Below are 21,623 nucleotides of genomic sequence, written 5' to 3' on the forward strand. Positions count from 1 at the left end.
TTATGAAAAAATTCGGTTTCGTACTGACATCCATAATATTAACATTAGATTTAAGGGAAAGCTAACGATTCCCAGTCACAATACTACAATATATGAACGATCCTTTTCATATTTAATCGCAAAATATTTAAATGACTTCTCCGAATATATTAATAGGATGTCTAGTACTACATTTAAAAGATTTGTTCTTCAGAAAATCTTAGGGCACCATAAATAAATATATTATAATTATGAGTATGTCCAGTGCTAAATTTGCTTGTTTTATTTTTTATTTTTGTTAATATATTTCTCTTCTATATACTTTTTATTGTATTTCATGCCGTATATAAATATATTTGTATACCGTTTATGCAATTTTAAGGTTGCATAGTTGTAGATTTACTTAATATCCAGTTTCATTAATTTTTTATTATTGTTGACAATTATTTTCTTTTCTTTGGTTTAGTTGAACAGAGGGCAGATATCTAATCTTCTCAACTGAACCTCGTCCTTTTGTACATACTTTTTGTACCTTTTTCTCTTCTATAATTCAAGGGGTGGCTGCAATTTCCAGGCGGCTCCACTTTTTTTCGAAAATGAGATTTTTAATGAATTCCTGCAACAATCAGTTCACTTAATATAACAGTACATAAATGGCGACGTTAGTTGTAGCTATCTTGCAATGGGTTTGCAGCAAGAACAGAACAGCTCTTTTTCAATTTACCACAAATTTATTAAAATGGAGCTACCTGGTTATTGTAGCCACCCCTTCAATTGTATGTCACAGTTGTACAAATATAGACCTCTATTATTATTATTATTATGTAGTAATATTATGGTTTAGTGGCCACAGCTGCCAGGGCTCTCCGGCCGGATGATAAAATTATCGTTTTTTAATAAAAATTAAAAAAAACATTATAAAATTATAAAGCTAGAATAGTATATTAACTTTAAATAAATAATAGCACAGATTATACAGATTATAAACTTATCGTGAAAAGCATTGTTTTTCGTGGTTCTAATTTTCGAAGTCGCGCACTAGTTAGGTTACTAGTTTGCACACAAGTACGCCCACTTATGGCCTCTAAAATGGTGCACAGCGCCTGACCGGCCCAGTTATTACGCTGCTTAAAGGCGAGTTTATTTTTGCGCACAGGAAATTTTACTCGTTTGCTCATCGTCATAAAAAAAATTTCAACAAGACAAGATTTTTTCTGTATACATATAGTATACCTAATCTGTGATAATAGTTGTATATTAACTCTCCAAAAAATCCTATATGGGTATTTCGCCACTGCAAGAATAACAAGACAAAATAAAATAGTTATTTTTTGTAAACACTGCTGCGTTAATCCAGACGGAAACTACTTGTCTATTTTGTCTAAGCATATACTATTTTATTTTATAGATTTGCAGTGGCGATATACCTATATAGGATTTTTTGGAGAGATAAATCCGCCACATAGGTATAGAAATTTTTTAGTATATTAACTCTTTTTTGAAGTTTATAAAAAGCATTCATAAAAAAATATATCCTTGAATTTACTAGTTGTTATAGTAAGACATTTTACTGCAAATGTGCGCACATAGTGCACACGCTGTTTATTTTGAGACCTCGGTTTAACTTTCTATCCAAAGTATTGACATTTCAATATCGTTTTCAATAACTTCGTTGTAGACATATTTTTTCACACCTCCTGTCGTAAATTCTTTCTTATAACACCTCATCATTCGTCTTATCGCTAGATCTCTCCTTAAACTCTCCTTAGAATATTGCTAATCTACATTAGTTCATCATCATCATCATCATTTAGCTTATTCCGTCCCATTGGCGTAACTACAGGGGTGCCCGGGTGTGCTGGCACCCCCCAGTGAAATTTTGAATTGTGACTCTTGGCTACGTATTAATTTTTATTTGCTTGTGATATACTAAAAATGACGTTTTCTAGTATTGTTTAGTTAATATTATTTTGTTGAGTTCAAAAAATGTGTTATTTTTTTTTTAAATTTGTAGGTATTTAAGTAATCTACGGGAACACGGTTTGACAACCAAGTCTATGAAATTTACTAATAAAGAAATTCATGTTAACGTTTTATTCAAAAAACGTGCTTTTTAAATTTTTCTTCACTTTTTTAAAAATCAAAAGACCTAGGCCCCCCCTGGGCTCATCACCGGGCCCCCCCAGGATGAATTGCTAGTTACGTTAATGTATTCCGTCCACTGCTGAACATCCAGCCTCCCTCAACTCTAGCCATTTCTCTCTATTTTGTGCCACTTGAAACCAGTTTCCAGCCCCTCTCTATCATCTGTCCATCGACTAAGAGGTCGACCTCTGCTTTTATAGGCCTCGTGTCTTGGCCTCCATTCCACAAGTATCTTTGTCCACTGTTCATATGTTATTCTACCTTAGTTATTTAAACCATAATGTATAGTGTTTGACCTTTTAATATAATATAAACTAATATTAAACTAAACAGAAGTGTGAGTTGTTATCGAATAGGTCGAAATAGCATTAAGATACCTAAAACACTGAATATTAAATAAAGACCCTAAACAGTTAAGTAATAGCTCTTTAAAAAAGCAGTGAATTAATGCTATCTGTAACACAAAAAGTTCACCTCAACTCTAGCCATTTCTCTCTATTTTGTGCCACTTGAATCCAGTTTCCAGCCACTCTCTTAATATCATCTGTCCATCGACTAGGAAGTCGTCCTCTGCTTCTATAGGCCTCGTGTCTTGGTCTTCATTCCACAAGTCTCTTTGTCCACCGTCCATCTGTTATTCTACATTATTTATTTAAGAAATAATGTACATATAGTGTTTGACCTTTTAATATAATATAAACTAATAGTAAACTTGGAATGATACTAAGATACCTAAACCACCGAATATTAACTAAAGACCCTAAACAGTTAAGTAATAGCTCTTTAAGGAAGCACTGAATTAATGCTATCTGTAACACAAAAAGTTGCCAATTAATTACCGGATTTTGCGAACGATCTTTTATAATTCATTTCACTCCTGCATCATTTTTTTCGGTTTTCATTAATTAGACGGACTTTCGCTTGGTATTCCCGCAATGTTCGCCGATCTCATACCACACGTTTCGTTTTCAAACGTTAAATCATGTCGCGGCGGCCGGCAATCTGCTCCTCGGCCACGACGCTGTTAATAATGGGCATAAACACGGCAGTAATTAATTTGGTAAAATGTACGCTTAACGGGCAGCGTAGCCCAGACCGCAGCAGCAGCATCAACAAAAAGACAAATCGGAGCTGCGAGAGGTGGCAGGACAAAATACAAGTAGCCACGGTCTCAGCGTGAACGAAATAAATCAACGCACTTTTTCACCCGAAGCGAGATAAATATTTTAAATGGGCATGTTAGCGGTGGCATGCGGTATGCATGACACTTCGTCCCGTCGCGGTAGGTTGCTGCTGGCCGTGTTGCCGATTATCGTCGGATACGAAGATATTATATTTCTAGATTCATATAAGAAGAAATGGGGAGAGAGAGAGAGTAGATTAAAATGCAAAAAATAAGTCTCAAACCAATAACTCCTCAAGAATAACTGATATCTATAGGGAAATTAAAATAACATTGGTTGCACATCATAAAACGACCACCAGCAAACTCCATAAGACGACGCATAGTGTCATTGGTGACGTGCACCCAATGTTGTTTTAATTTCCCTATAGCTTCCTAGTCTCACATAAAATACAAAGTGTCTAAAAGTATTCGGAATAAACAACTATTAGCTACTACGACAGTGAAGATATTTTTAAAAATATTATAGGTTACCTATAAAAAAATGATGTGTGCACTATGTGCGCATACCATTAGTGCAAGGTCCAATAACGTCGTTATTGTCGAAGATATGAAAAAAAGTTTTATGCATGGTTTATAAAGGGGCTATTTGTTCCTAAAAATATTTTGTTGTATACCGGGTGTCGCATAAAAAAGTTATGATAAAGTTTTAAATTTTTTTAAATTGCACCCCCATTTTTCTGTAGGTAATTGGATTCGGCATAAAATTCTGCATATAGTACACTATTTTTATTTGAAGCACTCTGCGATGTGTTCTATTTCTTATTTACTAAAACATTGGTTAATACCTTTATTAATACTTAGCTATGTTTTCCTAAATACGAAGAATAACAGAATAAAGTCCTGTAGAAAAGTTTACATTATCCTATACAGGGTATTTTTTATGGCGTCACCAAAATCGGAATATTTAAAATGTTGTATCTCAATTTTTTTAAATGCAACACCCAAGTATATTATTTTTCTTTTAAATGTAGAATTAAAAGGTGAACATTTTTTGTATTTAAAGTGTTCCTAAATTTTTAGCCGTTTTACAGATATTCGCTGTATTACATTACGTATGGGGTTTTCAACGGTAAAATATCAAAGATATTTAGTGGCCTTGATAATAATTTACTGTTGGAAGAGCCATTATGTAATGTAATACTGCGAATATTTGCGAAACCGTTAAAAATTTAGAAACACTTTAAATACAAAAAATGTTCACTTTTTAATTCTGCATCTGACAGAAAAATAATATAGAGAGTGTTGCATTTAAAAAAATGAGATATAGCATTTTAAATATTATGATTTTGGTGATGCCATAAAAAACCCTGTATAGAATAACGTAAATTTTTCTACGCTGATTTGTTCTGTTATCCTTGTCTTTGAAGAAGGATTTGAAGAACATATTTGAAAAAGTGTAATTTCAAATGTTGAAAAAGTAATAGGTAAATTAATTTTTCAACATAAAAATTCACAGTCCTTTATGCAACCGGGGGGCATTGAAAATGATGAATAAAAACGTAAAAATATGATTAGTGTTAATATGAGTGTATTACATACATATGTTTAAATAACGAACTTAACAAAAAACAACAGATTTAAAGATTCACTGAAAAAGTAGTAATGTTAAAATTAAATAAAACATTATCAATAATAATTATGCGATCGCACCTATCCCTAAAACAAGCAGGCAAAAAAAAAGAATTCTTACGGAAAGTTTTGCGATATAATTTTTTAACTGTTAAAGGCAAACCCCATTTAAACACAAAACTTTTTAATACCTACTACTGTATCTAAAAGACTTTTTTTTTTAATTACTAAATTCTTAGCCACGCTTCTGTTTTTCTTGGCTGTTGTGCGTCACGTCACAGATTAACAGGCCCACGTTTGCACCACAAGGCGATGCTACAGACCACTAGGTAGACCGGTCGTAGAAATTTATGTTATACAACTTGTAGTCAATCTACACAAATATTATCAAAAACTTTTTTTCTTTTAAAATGTGTTCAGATTTTGTAAAAAGTATAAGTCAAAATCGCAAAACTTAAATTTGATATGAGTTTCTTAGTTTTTAACTAATATAGTGGCGAATTACAAAAATTCATTTTCAATGAAAATTAATGAGTTAAATAAAATAATTTAATAAATTACTAGCCTTTTCTCGCGACTACGTTCGCGTTACACCTCGAATCGTTCATGCATTGATTTAAATGATTTTTTACTTCTTTATAGAGAGCTAGTGAGCAGAGATGTTTTTTATTGCTTATTTTTTTTTATTTATTAAGAGCACTAATACTCTATTTATAGGTTATTTTTTATTCTTTGAAGGATAATTGAGGAAGATATATTTCGTTATGATGTCACTAAATAAACCCTTGTATAAAATTTTATACTGTCTGGTTTATAATGTTATAATATTGCATTTTCGTACAGCAAACTTTCATTCCCTATTCTACTCCCTAAGGGTATAAATTTCATAAATTCGCTTTACCTTTGTGCCCATTTTTATGTGTATAATCCAGAGGTCACCAAGTTTTATATAAATTTTTACTAACTTTACCCATTTGGTTGATGCATTTCAAAAATTTCTTCTAATTCTTTTTTGTAGGATTTCATTCTTCTAGGCCAAATAGTAAGGAATTTTCATTCAACAAACTGTTCCGAGATAATTTTACTCTCTAAGAGGATGAATTTCCTAAAATCGCTTTGTGTAGCTAATTCACTAATGTCGTTTAAACGAACCTTTGTGCTAATATTTATGTATGCAAAGCTGGCGGCATGAACTCACTCTAAAATATCTAAAAACGTAATATATAATCTAACTGACACACCACTGACAATGACAAATAATTTATTTCTGGAGGTATTGTGTGTAGGTGTTTTTCAGGTATGCTTTAGTATTTAGTCGTTTTACACAAAGAAATAGCCATTAAGCACTATAAAAATACTTCATAACAAATCTACACATATTCAAATCATCAAGATTGGTAAAGCGGTTTCGGCGGGATGGATGCAACAAAAAAGCCCTTTGAGCTTTTATATATGTATGGATTAATTATTTTTCCAACATATTTTACTTTGCAAATTTTTATAAATATTCAGACTCGCCAATATCGTACTCCACCGTGTCCAGCCTGTTTAGCCAAACGTAGGCCGATTCCTCTTCGGCGGCGTCGTGACCCTGGCCGAAGGAACAGTCTTGAAAACGCTCATCCGCGCATAGGAATAAGTTGACTGCGTAGCGTATTGCGTATTAATCGATTCTGAAATTTTCTATCTCGTGTATAACATGTTACGCAAGTTTATTATTTTAATCTCGATTTTAATAGATAAATGTGTGAAATGCCACCTGAATATCTTCCACCATGACATGTTTTTACTTTTTTGTTATGGTAAAGTGATTTGTATAAACTTTATTCAATAACGTATATTTTCCTCCATTTGGTGATTTTTTAATTTTAAGCGAAAATTAAGTATAACATTTTAGGAAAAAGAAACACTGTAATATTTAAAAGAATAAGAAGAAATTAGTCTTATTTTAAAAGGAAAATATAGAAAAAACTCTTTCTATAAAAAAGTCTTTATACTAACCAGAATCCGGTGACATATACGCGGTCTCACCGGAAACATTACTTATTACTTCGCATAACTTGAAGAATATCTACTTTTAATAGTGAACACTTCAGAAATACACCAGTAAAAACATTTATTATTTGAGATTAAAACTCGAATTAAATTATAAATATTAGTTACCTATGTTGTTATAGCTTTTATAGGCCTGTTTAACGACTTAATAAGTTACCTAGCGAAAAAATCTGTGCGCGTACCTACCACTATTGTTACAGGTTAATTCGTTAAAGAAAATATGTTACACAAGTTAAAAACGCTAAAATTTTAATAGTATTACTTGTGCATTATTGGCCTTATAATGTAATTTGTTGGAATTATATCTTCTTTAAATATAATTAGACTTTTTAACGACTTTTAAGTTACCTAGGAAAAAATCTATGCACGTACCTACCAGTATTGTTACAGGTGTGCGTGAAACAAATGTGTTAACATAATGTGTTACATATTATTCGTAGTATTAGTGGTATTATATTGGAATCAGCTTGGCATTAGTGGGGCATTATATGAGAAACTTTGGTATTTAATTTGTATTTTTGGCATTAGTATACATTGGACATTTGTCGGCGGTTTACTCCTTGTAGATAATCAAAAAGTTTTTTTCCGTCCGATAATCAAAAAGTCCACTTTAAATAAGGGGTCACGAAATATCCTCCTTGGAGTGTTTGGGTTAAGGGGTGTATAATAAATTAATCGTTGTTTTATAATAAAAACCATAAAACATTTATTTGTGAGTAAAATAATGCAATGGTTAGATATCTCTCCTTTATAATTAGGTGACTAAAAATACACTAAAATAATTAGAAAAAAAAATCTTGTACTTATTTAGTAATTACGTCAATATTAATTAATTGACTTTCTAGTCTATTTTATATCATGTACAAATATATTATTAAATTTTAAGCATTAAGTAATAAAACACTTTGTGGGGGCCCTCTTATATGGTAAGAGGTTACGAAATATACTCCTGGTTACACCCCTTACAGAAAACAGTGTAAGGGGTGTAAATAAATTGTATAATCACTGTTTTTTATAATAAAAACTATAAAACATTTCTTATTTGTGAGATTAAAAAAACAAAACAATACATTGGTTAAAATAAGTACATTTAATACATATGTATGTGTTATAACATAATATAGCCATTACTATTATACTATTATTATTAAAATAATATGTGTGTAACATATTTCTTTAACGAATTAACCTGTAACAGACATTTATATGCCCAGTATATTTTTGTTTAACAAACCAATCAGGAAAAATCCAAAACCTACCGTTATAGGAGGTATAAGATGATTAAACTTATATAATGACAACTACTTATCGGATAACAAATTAATTACTACTGTCAGCTAGTTCAGCTACTGTCTAGGTAGAATATACCTAGAGTACCTACACCTACCTATGATGTAGGTAGATTAAAGCTTATTTTGACGTTACCTCTCACTTCGGTGTCACAAGCTGAATTTTTCAGGGATGGAAGTACAGTACATGATATGGGGACCCTTATTCCGAAAGTAGTACAAAATTAGACCGGGTAAAAGGGCACTGTCATCAAAAATCGATATATTAATACCACCGTATAGAGAAAACAAATACTTATTTTTTCATCCAGTACACAATAAAGTCTTCGTAGGGAGTAATTTTTTATAATTATTTACGAAAAAAACATTTCCATTAGCGCTTATGACCAAAAAAAAACTTTAAACATGAATAATCATTTCAATCATGCGAAAATTTGGTTTAAAAATAGATTTTTTTTAATATAACTTTCATTTAACGAAAAACGAAGGCCTAAATGTAAAAAAGAAACAATTTAAAAGTTTCGCTTATGTCTTGATAAGGTATCAAAGCAAACCCCATATTTTTTGCTTTTAAACTAATAAAGATATATCAATAAACAATTAGCGATGTAATGGTTTTTGCGCGCGCTGGCCGACTGCCGCCGCTGCGCCGAGATTTCCTATACCCCTGTATATATGACGTCATGGTGTGGCAAATGTAGCATTTTAATTCGATTTGGGCTCCCTTATATAGGATAACAGAAACATTTTCAATGTTAAAATAATTTTTTCCACTTTCACAAAATTTGTATTAAAATGACCGTGTATCCGTCTGATGACTCCATTCGGGTAGCTCTATCCACGATTGTGGGTTCCGGTCGACCTATATTAAGAAAAATCCTCATGATTTCGTCCATTGGGATGCATCGGTTCGAAACGTCGAGGGCGTCATCCTGTAGCCCGTCCCCAATTATGCCGAAATCGACTCACATTTTTCTTTAATATCAAATCCTTAGTGATGAAGATGTAAACGAAACGTCGTATCTAACATTGCAGGGTGGAGCTGTGTGCACCGTCGCTCACATAGCCAGTATAGGAAACACCAAATTTGACATCATAGACACACCAAATTTGATCGCGATCGGACGACATTAACTTTTGACCGTTTCTTACGTCAAAACTAACTGTAACAGTGACACGCTCAAGTTGGCATTGGTCCCATCTATCGACATATCAAATTTCATTTAAATCGGACGATTTTTTCGTCTAATGGGGTTTCATAGTGCACGTAGATGGGCTCTTCGTGATATAGATGGGCTCTTCCAACCCCATCTACATCCGAGTTTCAGGCCTCTAGCATAGGGCCCGAGTTACGATGCTCCAAAGACTAGAGATGCCGCGAGATACAGACACGAGACGTCTCGTCTCGTCATGTCTCGAAGTCATTTTTTCTCGTCTCGACAGCATTTTATCTCGAATTACGAGACGAGACGAGATAAAATGTTTCGAGACAAGGCGAGACGAGACGAGACAAAATATCTCGAGAACCATTAACACAAAATATGATAATAATAGGGTTAAAATTTATATATCAAATTGCGTGATGTTTTCGAATAGGTATATGCTTATGGAGAATAAATAACCACCAACTAACTAAATAAATATAATTTATTTGAAAACTTAGAACCAAGTGTCCAACGTTCAACGTCGATCTTAATATATGTAGCTAATCTTTACTTCCATTGTTTTTTCCAAAGTCATTGAAAATTTCAAACAAAATCAAACAAACGATATGGGAAGGTTATTTTATGTGTGTATAGGGAGATCCGTATATAGGGTGGTAAAAAAAACTTGTTTTTTTAATTTTCTTAAATTTTCTTAGGTGTATACCGGGTGCGTCTCAAAAGTGGCTCACCCTTATAACTTTTTTATTTATTTAAATAGAAAAACGAAATTTGGTATGTTAGTATATGACATAAATTAGGATTGATTGACGTATTTAATTGTTTTTGGTCACTTCTTCTTTCACCGGAAATTACTACAAGTTTTGATTTTTAAATGACACCCTAGGTATTTGTTTACTTTATTCGATAGAAAATTACACTCTGAATAAAATGACATATCATATGTCAACTTTTGACATTTTCGCATATGATTTATTAGAAATTGTGACATGCGGTTCATAACGACAATTTGACTCGAAACACTAAGTGTGTGGTATCAAATTATTCGTAAAAAAATGCTTTTTCCAAATATGCTAATGAGCCATCCTTGATCGATTTGAAAAAATTGAAATATGATTAAAAAACGATATGGGCATCTTTTAACCGGCCAGGATAAGACACGAAAAACATTAGGCGATCAAATCTATTTTTCCAAGGCTCTTTGATTAAAAATTAGTGTTTTTAACACAGCCATGGCACTCTAGATTGAAATTTAAAATGCGATTTATTTTTGAGCAAAAATGTCAAAAAAGTAAAAATATACCGGGGGTGCCATTTAAAAATCAAAAGTTATAGTCATTTTCGGTCAAACAGGAAGTGACCGAAAACAATTGAATACGTCAATCAATCCTAATTTATGTCGTATACTGACATACTAAATCTCGTTTATTTATATGAAAAAACAAAAAAGTTATAGGGTTGAGACGCACCCGGTATACAAAAAATCAAAACTTTAAAACCAAATCAAGCCGCATTATTATAATGATTAGGAAAAAATTGGTATATTTTATTGATAAAAATTAAACAAAAAAATGTTTAATTAAAAAAAATATATATTTGATATTTTCAAAAAAAAATCATAATTATTTTTTTCGAGTTATTAAAATTTTCTTTTTTTTTTTAGGTTTCGAATTATTATTGAGATATATTAAACAAGTCGGAAAAAAAAACGAGACAAAACGAGACGAGACGAGATAAAACCTTATCTCGTCTCGTCTCGACATTGTCTCGTCTCGATAATGTTTTATCTCGAAATTTTGAGACGAGACGAGATAAGTTCTTATCTCGTCTCGTCTCGTCTCGCGGCAACTCTACCAAAGACCCATCGCAACTTTCTCATTGGCTTACCACTTTTTCCATCGTTACCACTAGCTCGTGTGTTCCGGCCTTGAATGTTTATATCCAGCGCGTTTAAAAAAGTTTAACTTCAAAAATACGAAGAAGGAGGGATTGGGGAAACTCAATTTGATTTTTGAAACCTCATCCAAAGATGTCAGGATCTAGTTAGGAACAAATATATATCTAGGATTCTTTGACATTGAGAAAAAAAGGAATCGACAAAATACTATAATGCCAGATGATCCTGCGTTATTCAAAAGAAAGAGAATTATAAATATACTCACCAGCACCGGTGAGGTTATTATGAACAGACTTGCCAATTGCAGGATATGCAATTCTACTAAATAAAAAAGTTTATTCTTAAGTATACTGTTTAGATTTACTTAGTAATCGAAATGGTAGATTATTTTTCTTATAATTATAGTGCCGCGCAAATTATAATTATTACAAAAAGAAAAATGTCTAATATCGATACTAACAATTTAGAACAAAACTGTTTAATAGGTGCTTCAATGGAAACTACCTAAAATAAACTGACTTGGTTTTACATGAAATCTCACAACTTTTTATAGTGGAAGAATTAAGTTGCGAGACTTGGCATATTTTTACATTCTATGTTTTTGATGGGATTCTTCTTTCTGCAATTCTTAGTGGGTTTTCCTTTTTTTTCGCCATAGTCCATGCTTCACTTACATATTTCATTATTGGTCTTATAACTGCTTGATATAGGTTCATATTTTCGTACGGCGGGATACATTCAGTAGAATTTTCTCCTTCTATTCTTTTGTAGTTCTAGCTTCCATGTTCATCGTAGCTCCCAAATATTTAAACCGGTAAACTCTTTAAAAAATTGGTATATTTTCTTCTATTTTGTTCTATTCTGTCTCTTCATTCTATTCTGGTTGTAGTCATATATTTTGTTTCATCTTTGTTGGTTCGTAAACTAGTTTTTTTTGCAGTATTCTTCGGCTCAATAAACTCTTCCCTAACATTAATAGTTGTATTTCTACTACCCATATTTATCTATAGGCAGTAGGTACTATTAGCAAAAAACAAACTCTAAAACAATATTAAAGAGGAGTAGGGATAACGCCTATCCCCGATTTTTGTACAATTCCTTCAATTTTTACTGCACTTGTAGTTTCCTCTACACAAGCTTTTGTTAAATTAATTAACTTTAACTATTATTAATGGCGTTCTACAACTCTATTCTCATGATGCTATCGTAAGCTAAATCTATAAATAGCTGCAAGGGTGCAATGTTTTGTTATATTCCCAACGTTTCTTCATGAGCTACCTAATAGTTAATATTTAATCTACTGTTGATCGGTTTTTACTTAAACCACACTGGTAATCTCTTATTAATGTTAATTGATGCATTAATAATTGAATTATTTTCTGAGATTTCCAAAACATTTTAAGGCGGCATTCCACGGCGTGTGTATCGACAATCCTGGCTCGTGGCTTGAGTTCGTCTAGGCTCGCATAGGCTGGGCTCGTTAATCTGGGCTTGGCAAGTGGATGCGATCCCACGACGCGTGAAAGGTCGTGAAGAAGGCTCGTGTTGGTTTGGCAAATTTAGTTTTTAGTCGTGCCAGTGGTGTTGCAACATGAACATGAATAATCGACGAAGACGAAATGCAGCTTGTGTTGCAGCCGCTTGTTACATCATTCAATACCCCTTGCACTCCCTATGTATGTATGTCATGTTGGGTAATTTTTTGAACCAGCAACAACGGCAAATAAAGGCGTTGGTGGAGAGTGTCATTGTATAAATGGAAATAAGAAACTCTTATGCTCAATATTTTACAACAAATGGGGCATTACCGTGGCAAAATGATTATTAAATATTTATAATTAATATTACTCTAACTGTGTAACTTTCAAATATAAATATTTGTAAGTAGATAATAAAAAAAAATCTATGTTTTATTTTCATAAAAAGAAACTGAAATAAGATAAACAGAAATTGACTGGAACAAAAAAATGCAGAATCTGATAAAGATTATAATGCATATATTTTCAATATACCTAATTTGGAAAAATTTTCAAAGAAAATGGCATTTTTAGTATTATATTGCTGTTACGCCCCCTAGCGGCCAACTTTTGAACTAGAAAATAATTTCCAGCGATTTGTCATGGCCGATTTACTCGTAAATATTTTTTCCTAGGGTTATTAACGGTTTTCGAACCAAACCACCCTGTACATACAATTATTGTATGAAAACATAAAGTTTTACCCCGTTAAGTTTACCCTGTAAGAAAATTTCCCAAAAATTGACTACTTTTGAGAATTAGCATAATTGTAAAGTAAAGACAGAAATTATATAAACCAACTTACCTCTGAATATGTTGTTTTTATTCGGCATATAAACACCGTGCAAAAACCGGTACATGAATTCAAAGGCAAACCAATCAGGTTTGAATACATTCTGGGATCCAGACCCAGTTTTTGTTGTGTCTTTGACTTTTTGTAAAAGCTTTCGGAAAGAAGCCATTATATAGGCTATCCCTTTTTTTAATTCCGTCACCGTAAACTTGTTGGACATTTGTTCTTCAATTCGTTTCCAAGCATCATGGACCAGATACCCATTTTTGTGGTCTGGGTCCTTTGGGTTCCATATCGCCAGTTCACCATCGTAGAAACATAAAAACTCGAGCACCAAGTCGTTGGACCACTCCATAATTATTTTTTCCATCATCATGCTGCCAACCGTACGCAGCAAGTCAAGACGACGCTGATACTGAACCGAACCTCCGTACTTGTTTCAGGGATCGTTGGATCGGGTTGAACACATAACACGAGCCGAGCTCGAAGAGGCTCGCCTTCCTTTGAGTATCGTCAAGTTTACCGACAGAAAGCGGGTACGTCCAAGCCGCGCCAAAAATGACGAGCTGTCTCATAGCTGTTCGGTTCCACGACTCGTGTATCGGCGGGTCTTGCTCGTGGATTGCCGATACACGCACCGTAGGATGCCGCCTTTATACTTCCTCAAAACGAATTGGTTGGAATCTCTAGGGATGGAACAATTGGATTGTTGAGTGTTTATAACCATCCAGTGGCACTGAAGAGACGGATGACTTCCATTTTGCTCTTCCCAACAACATTTTCAGGATCTACGAAGCTGCAGAGTCCGAGGATAAAATGAATTCATATTTTTTCCATTACCAATATTGATTTCACAATTTATTATTCATCCTATATATTATTTTGTAAAAATATCATTTCCTGCCTCACAATATTAAAGTATCGTTTGGTGTAAGGGTTGGGCAGCTCGAACTGCATTAACAGTAATTTCACCGTACCCACGCGGTCTCATTGTAATTCGTTTTAACGCCGAAACAAATCTAAAACAAATTGTATTTGTCACCTTCTGAACCAGAAACACACAATTTACACACAATGGCCGCAGTGGCTATCGGCGGTTCCCATCTTCGCCGACACGAAGAAATTAAACGTCGCCGTCCACGTGCTCGATTGATACACGAGAAACATAGCCAAAGGACGGAAAAATCCAGTTCAGAGTAACAAATGAATTCTGTGTTTTGGTGGATTTATTTAAGCAGGAGGAAGTTATTATTTCTGTTAATATAATTATTGTATTGAGACGATTATTAATTATTAATAATCGTCTCATATAAAGCATTTGCAAGATTATGACCAGCTCTGTGAGTAAACATATTAATTAAGGAGTATAATGTTATATGGACTATGACATCGCATCTGACGGAATAATCAAAACCGGATGCTATGGAGCATTGTTTTTTATTCAGGTGCTTGGCTGCCGCCTAACAATTTAAAATGGAATGTTGCTGTTAATTTATCATAAAAATATATAAAAACCTGACTTAAGCCTTTTATAAAAAGACTTAAATCTTTTTAATGACTAATTTTTCTCAAGACTTAACTAACTTTTTAATGACTAATTTATATCAAGACTTAAATTTTTTAATGACTTAAATCTTTTCTAAAGACGTAAATATTTTTTTATTTCCGAATAAAGATTTAAATCAAAAAGTCATTTTGAAAAAGACTTAAATTTTAAGTCTTAAGTCAGCTTTCGAAAATGACTTAAAATGAGTAAAATAAAAAAAAAGAGTTAAAGTTGATAAGTTTTCTGTATTGTAGCATTTTATGAGCGGTTGCCTTATTGTTGAAATTTTCATACTTTATTATTGTTAGAAATAAATACGGCTTTTTTAAATTTGCGCTTTTTCCAAGGTCATTGTGGACAGCAAGACCAAGACCAAGCAAGCATGACTCTTGCGATTTTGCGTTTTTTTCACGTTTATATGATATTAGGAATTACTTTTACGTATTTGTTCAAAATTATTGTTTTAATTGATTTATCGAATATAGCGGTCATCGCCAGATTATAGAATGTAGAATTAGTGGAAAGGGGCATTAGCGCAATTAGCAATTCATCCTGGAGGGGGGGCTAATGTTGAACCCAAGGGGGGGGCTAGGGTTTTTGTATTTAAAAAAAATGAAGAATAATATCATTAAAAATAAATACATTTTTTGAATAAAACGTTTACATGAATTTCTCTATCAATAAATTTGATAGACTTTAGGTTATATCAATTAAAATACACTCGCCAGCAAAATTAAGGCATAATTTGATTTTTTTTTATTTTTTGGAAAAACTAAAACGAATTCAAAAGTAAAATTACTATGTATTTGTTAGACAACTCGTTACCAAAATAATAAATTTCAAAGACATTTTATTAACTAGCTAAACAAGAAGATACAGTGGTTCAAAGAATAATGTCCAAAACGCAATACAAAAGCATTACAAAAAAATAATCAGAAGGCACGGTTAAATAACAGGTGTTGCCTCCCCCGGCACGGATTACTCCCCTGGCAATGTCTGGACATGCTGAAAACCTCATTCCTGATTTCATCTTGCTCGATAGCGCCCATACTTCCTCTAGTCTTAGCGATAACCCATTTAAATTGTTGGGTGGCATGTTGGTGGTTTGGTAGAGCTCGTAGACGCCTATTCATCATGTCCCAGATAGGTTCGATGGGATTGAGGCCTGGGCTATGCGCTGGAAAATCCATCGTCTCGATTTGGACCTCCTCCAAGTAATTGTTATCGTGCATAAAGAGAAAATTGTCCCCTATAAAGGGAGCGAATGTCCACAATGTACCTGTGAGCAGTGAGCCTCTCTGAACGATCACCAGTTCTGTTCGAACTTCCATATTAATGCCGCCCCATATCATAACCGACCCACCACCATAAGCATGTTTTGGTTGTATACAGCATTGCGCAAATCGTTCGCCCGGCCTTCTGTATACTGGAATACGACGATCGTTGCCATATAGGCAAAACCTAGACTCATCTGTGAACAATACGCTCGACCATTGATGGTTTTCCCAATTTACATGCTCTCTAGCAAAAGCCAGTCGGACTCTTTGGTGCTCTGGGGACAACGGTGGTCCAGTTTCAGCCATTCTGGGTCTCAGATTATCCTTCTTAAGTCCTTAAGACGTCTTCTTATCGTATCGCTGCTTATTTGTTGGTTATATCGCCTTATAAAATTTTGGCCGAGCAATGTAGCTGTCACAAACCTGTCCCGCAGAGCCTGAAGTCTCAAAAATCTATCCTGATGTGCATCGGTTATTCGACCACGGCCTTGGCCTGGTCTTCGCTGGTTATTTCCAGTGTCCTAGAATCTTCTTATTGCTCTTGAGATCGTTGATTGTCCAATATGAAATCTTTCCGCTATTTGTACCTGAGACAAGCCTGCTTCAAATAATGCAATATTGCAACACACTCTTCGGGGGTGAGATTGCGATTTTGACGTACGTTAAGGTTCATTTTACTGATTTAAGTGTTTAACAAATGTCAACAGCTTTGTCAACAAGACCTCAGAAGTTACATCAGAGTTAGCTAGGTTCAACCTAGATATAGCGGTTCTCTCTGAAACGAAGAAGAAAAGGAGAGGAAGTGAACATCTCGATAATTTCCTTCACTTCTGGTCTGGGATAGATAAGGCAAAACGAGCTCAAGCGGGTGTATCGGTACTGATAGCGAAAAAGTTATCTAAATTCTACAAGAATTACAACGCTGTCAGCGAAAGAATAGTAACTGTCACCTTGACTATTTTCGGTTTGGAAACAGTAATAATAGGTACGTATGCGTCCACAGGTGGTTCAAATCAAGCTGAAAAAGACTCTTATTATGCCACAATTTCAAAAGTTTTTACAGAAATAAAACCGAGTCAAGAAGTTCTAATCATGGGAGACCTTAACGCAAGAATAGGCAAGACAGAAGAAAGTAAAGTGGTTGGAAAACACGGAGAGGATGTCCTTAACCATAGACTTAAAATAAAATATAGACTACACTATTTACATCTCAACGCGGACAAACAACCTTTTTTGTACACATGTTTACTTCTGGGTACAGTCGACCGAGCCTTCCTCATCCAGCCTATGTTGTCACGTCTTTAATATTATCAATATTTTTTTTCTTGTTATACACATATATTGAGATATTAATACTACAGTTTAATAAAGTAGGTTTTAATATTCCAGAGATGTATTAAATAGTCCTTATACTACTAAATTATAAGTCGGATACTGTTTAAAAAGGATAAGTTCTTTACAATATGACAACACCGATTAGAGGCGAGGGAGCCTATTCATTCATTTATTACCTTGTAGTACGTGTCGCACGTGTGCGGTAAAGCTTTGTTGCCGCTATCTCCCCGGCTGTATTAACGCATTTTCTTAGCTTGTAGTGCTTAAGTGTTTATTTTATTGACTTTTTCTGTTCAAGAACTATAAAATATGGTTCGCCAGTGCCAAATTTGCAAGAAATTTGACTTAAATAATCCATTTAAGTCTTGAAACGACTTTTGACCGGTAGGCAACTCTCAATTTACCCATTGGGAGTCAGTGGCGTTGTTGTAGAAAGGCGCTTATTTAGATAATATTTTAGTAAAATGTAAAATCTGAATTTTTTCTCTTACATTACATTATTTACTTACTTACATTGTAACAAAATCATAATTATAACCCTGTTAATAATTAATAATGTTTTTATTAAAAATATATTCCGGTTTATTCTAAAATTATCTTCAGAATCTAAAATAACATACAAGAATTTTAAAATGATATTACATTATGAAACAATATTTTTTAATATACCGGGTCGTCTCAAAAGTGGCTCACCCTTATAACTTTTTTATTTTTTCAGATAAAAAAACAGATTTGTATGTTAGTACGTATATGACATAAATTAGGATTTATTGACGTATGCAATTGTTTTTGGTCTCTTCCTGTTTCACCGAAATGATTACATCTTTAGATTTTTAAAGGCACCCTCGGTATATTGCCACTTTATTCGATAAAAAATGACACTCTGAATAGAATGACATATCATATGTCAACTTTTGACATTGTCGCTTAAAAACATATCCTATTTTAAATTTCAATCCAGTTTTTTTCAATCCACTAAGTTTTAATCAAGGAGCCTTGGAAATATAGTTTTGATCGTCTAATAGGTTTCGTGTCTTGTCTAGGCCGGTTAAAAGATGTACAAATCGTATTTATCATACATATGTCAATTTTTTCAAATGGAACAAGGGTGACTCATTAGCATATTTGGAAAAAGCATTTTTTTATGAATATATTGATACCACACACTTGGTATTTCGAGTCAAATTGTCGTTATGAACCGCGTGTTACAATTACAATTAAACCATATGCGGAAATGTCAAAAGTTGACATATGATATGTCATTCTATTCAGAGTGTCATTTTCTATCGAATAAAGTAGAAATATACCGAGGGTGCCGTTTAAAAATTAAAAGTTATAGTCATTTCCGGTGAAACAGGAAGTGACCAAAAACAATTGAATGCGTCAATCAATCCAAATTTATTTCATATACTAACATACTAAATCTTTTTTTTATTTGAAAATATAAAAAATTACGGGATGAGCCACTTTTGAGACGCACCATAATAAAGACAGTACCGAGTTAAATAAATGTAGTTTTTATTTTATCCACTTCCTATCACCTTCCTTGCTTTAATGGAACAGATTTATGTTTTCTCTAATTTACATAATAAGATATCACTTAACCAGAAAAAAAATTACAACAATCATATTTTTTTTCCCTGTCGCCGATTCTATTATATCTGTGGAATAGATCCTGTTTTGATTAATATTAGGGGTTGTAAATGTTTGACTAAAATTAATAATTTATTATTAATTTCAAAAATTACCTAATTTCGATTATAAAATTTCTTCTATAACGTGTATTTTATTATTTTTATCCTTTTTGGACTCTAAATTGTTTTTTCTAAACTTTTATTTAAAAAATCTGTCCTAAATCTTAATAAAATATAAAAAAGTTTAAATACGATATATTTTTAATTTAATTATAGCTTTATTAAAATAAAAAAATTACCCGGCTATGATACGGAGAGTTCAGGTGTACTTGAGAAACGAAAGACAGTGTTGTGTTTCTCGGCAGAGTCGTCAGGGAACGACCGTTACGACAGAGACAACCTATCTATCGCTCGTGTCGCACTCGTTATAACCTAAAACAATAACACAACAATAACAAGACAGTGTCTGACCGCATGTTCCAGCTATTTATGAATGAGATGCTCAGTCTATATTTTATTTTAAGTCTATGTCCTTAACGATTCCGGAGAGAGGTTAATTGACTTTTGCGAACTGAATGGTCTGCGGATACTTAACGGCTTCTTTCCAAATAAATTGGTTCATCGATACGCCCGAGAAAGGCCCTCTCTGCAACAAAAATCTATAATTGATTACGTAATTGCTAAACAAATATCGAAACTGAAATTCAAAGACTGCAGAGTTAAGAGAGGAGCAAATTGTGGATCCGGCCACCGGTTGGTTGTTGCAGAATTTGTAGTACCATTCCAAATCAGAGCCAGGAGTATTGAACATACAGAATCACAAGAACTGGAAATCGAGGAATCTGAACGTGTTAAGTACAAGCTTCACTTACTACACGATGCCAGTATTAAATGGCTGTACCAAAGAAGATTAGATGGAGCCCTAGAGGAAGTGAATGCCTGTAGTGATGTAGAAATAGAGTATACTAACTTAAAAACCTTACTTAAAAAAGTAGCCTTTCAAGTGTTAGGTGAACAGAACATGCAGAAGAAAAGGGATGAACCAGCCTGGATAACTGATAACATAAAGACCTTAATAAATGAAGAACAAAAATTCTATCAAAAATGGCTCTCAGACAGAACAGAGACTAACTGGGGTCATTACAAGCAAAAAAACAGAGAGGTACGAGCCGCTATTAAGGTAGGAAAAACGGATATGTGGGAAAGAAGATGTCAGCAAGTGGAAAGTCTACTAGGGGGCGCACGGAGCACTGTGGTCTGGCGAACAATCCGACAAATGAAAACCAGTCAAACGGACAAGCTCTTGAATAAAATTGATATAGAAAATTGGCGCAACTACTATGCAGAATGACTAACAGAAAACCGACCAGAATTCCAATCAGCAGAAGAGGAAGACAACCTTGCGGGCACTTTAACGATCAGCGAAACAGAAGTACATCTAAGTCTCAAAAAAATGAAAAATGGACGATCACCAGGTCCTGGTAACATTGCAGTAGAATTGTTAAAGTGTGGGACCGAGAAATTGCGCTTGCGCCTGTCAGAGCTGTTCAACCAGTGCTGTCTGCAAAATAAACTACCCCAAGAATGGAGAGTGGCTCATATAGTGTCTATCTTTAAAAAGGGAAATCGCAACGACCCCGGTTGTTATAGAGGCCTGAGCATTAACAGTTCAGTGAGCAGGCTTTTTGGAAAAGTTCTGCAGGGTAAGCTCAGGGATAATATTGGTGACAAAATCTCGGAAGATCAAAACGGATTCACACTTGGGGAAATCTTGCACAGATAACCTCTTTGTCCTACAGCAGGTGATGGAAAAAAAGATAGCAGTAGATCAAGAAGTCCATCTAGCGTTTATTGATTTGGAGAAAGCGTACGACTCTATTCCTCGCAACAAGATATGGGAAGCCTTGAATATTTTAGAAGTAGATAGATCCCTACTTAAGATAATAAAAGAGCTCTATAAAGAAAATAAAGCGTACGTTAAGATAGGACACAGGCTATCCAATCCAATAAATACCACAAAAGGGTTGCGACAAGGATGCAGTTTATCACCTCTAATCTTCAATGCTTAAGTTGAAGTAGCCCTTAGGCAATGGAAGAGGAGATGCCAAGGCATGGGAATACCCATTGGGGAAGATATACTGTTTACTCTGAGCTTTGCAGACGATCAGGTCGTGATTGCGCAGGACTCTTTCGATTGGAGTTCATGACTAAGAGGCTTTACCAAGAATATAACAAATG

The 21,623-nt window shown here is 33.8% G+C and overlaps 1 protein-coding gene across 1 annotated transcript; it reads left to right on the plus strand.

Annotated features, from left to right (window-relative positions):
* Positions 1–17,026: 17,026 nt before the first annotated feature.
* LOC115882966 (craniofacial development protein 2-like) lies at positions 17,027–20,736 on the plus strand. Its single transcript, XM_030901234.1, has 3 exons — positions 17,027–17,073; positions 17,124–17,548; positions 19,910–20,736. Exons 1-3 carry the CDS (start codon positions 17,027–17,029, stop codon positions 20,734–20,736), a joined length of 1,299 nt encoding a protein of 432 aa, XP_030757094.1.
* Positions 20,737–21,623: the final 887 nt, after the last annotated feature.

Source organism: Sitophilus oryzae, unplaced genomic scaffold (genome assembly GCF_002938485.1).
Source record: "Sitophilus oryzae breed Bouriz unplaced genomic scaffold, Soryzae_2.0 scaffold_1801_pilon_pilon, whole genome shotgun sequence".
Taxonomy (NCBI): domain Eukaryota; kingdom Metazoa; phylum Arthropoda; class Insecta; order Coleoptera; family Curculionidae; genus Sitophilus; species Sitophilus oryzae.

What these genes read in the sequence shown, in the direction of transcription:
- LOC115882966 (XM_030901234.1), top strand. Translation starts at nt 17,027, where the DNA reads ATGCAATATTGCAACACACTCTTCGGGGGTGAGATTGCGATTTTGAC. An exon ending in GGTGAGATTGCGATTTTGAC is followed by an intron (nt 17,074 to 17,123) that starts GTACGTTAAGGT and finishes AAATGTCAACAG; the next exon opens with CTTTGTCAACAAGACCTCAG. An exon ending in AATAGGCAAGACAGAAGAAA is followed by an intron (nt 17,549 to 19,909) that starts GTAAAGTGGTTG and finishes TTTTATTTTAAG; the next exon opens with TCTATGTCCTTAACGATTCC.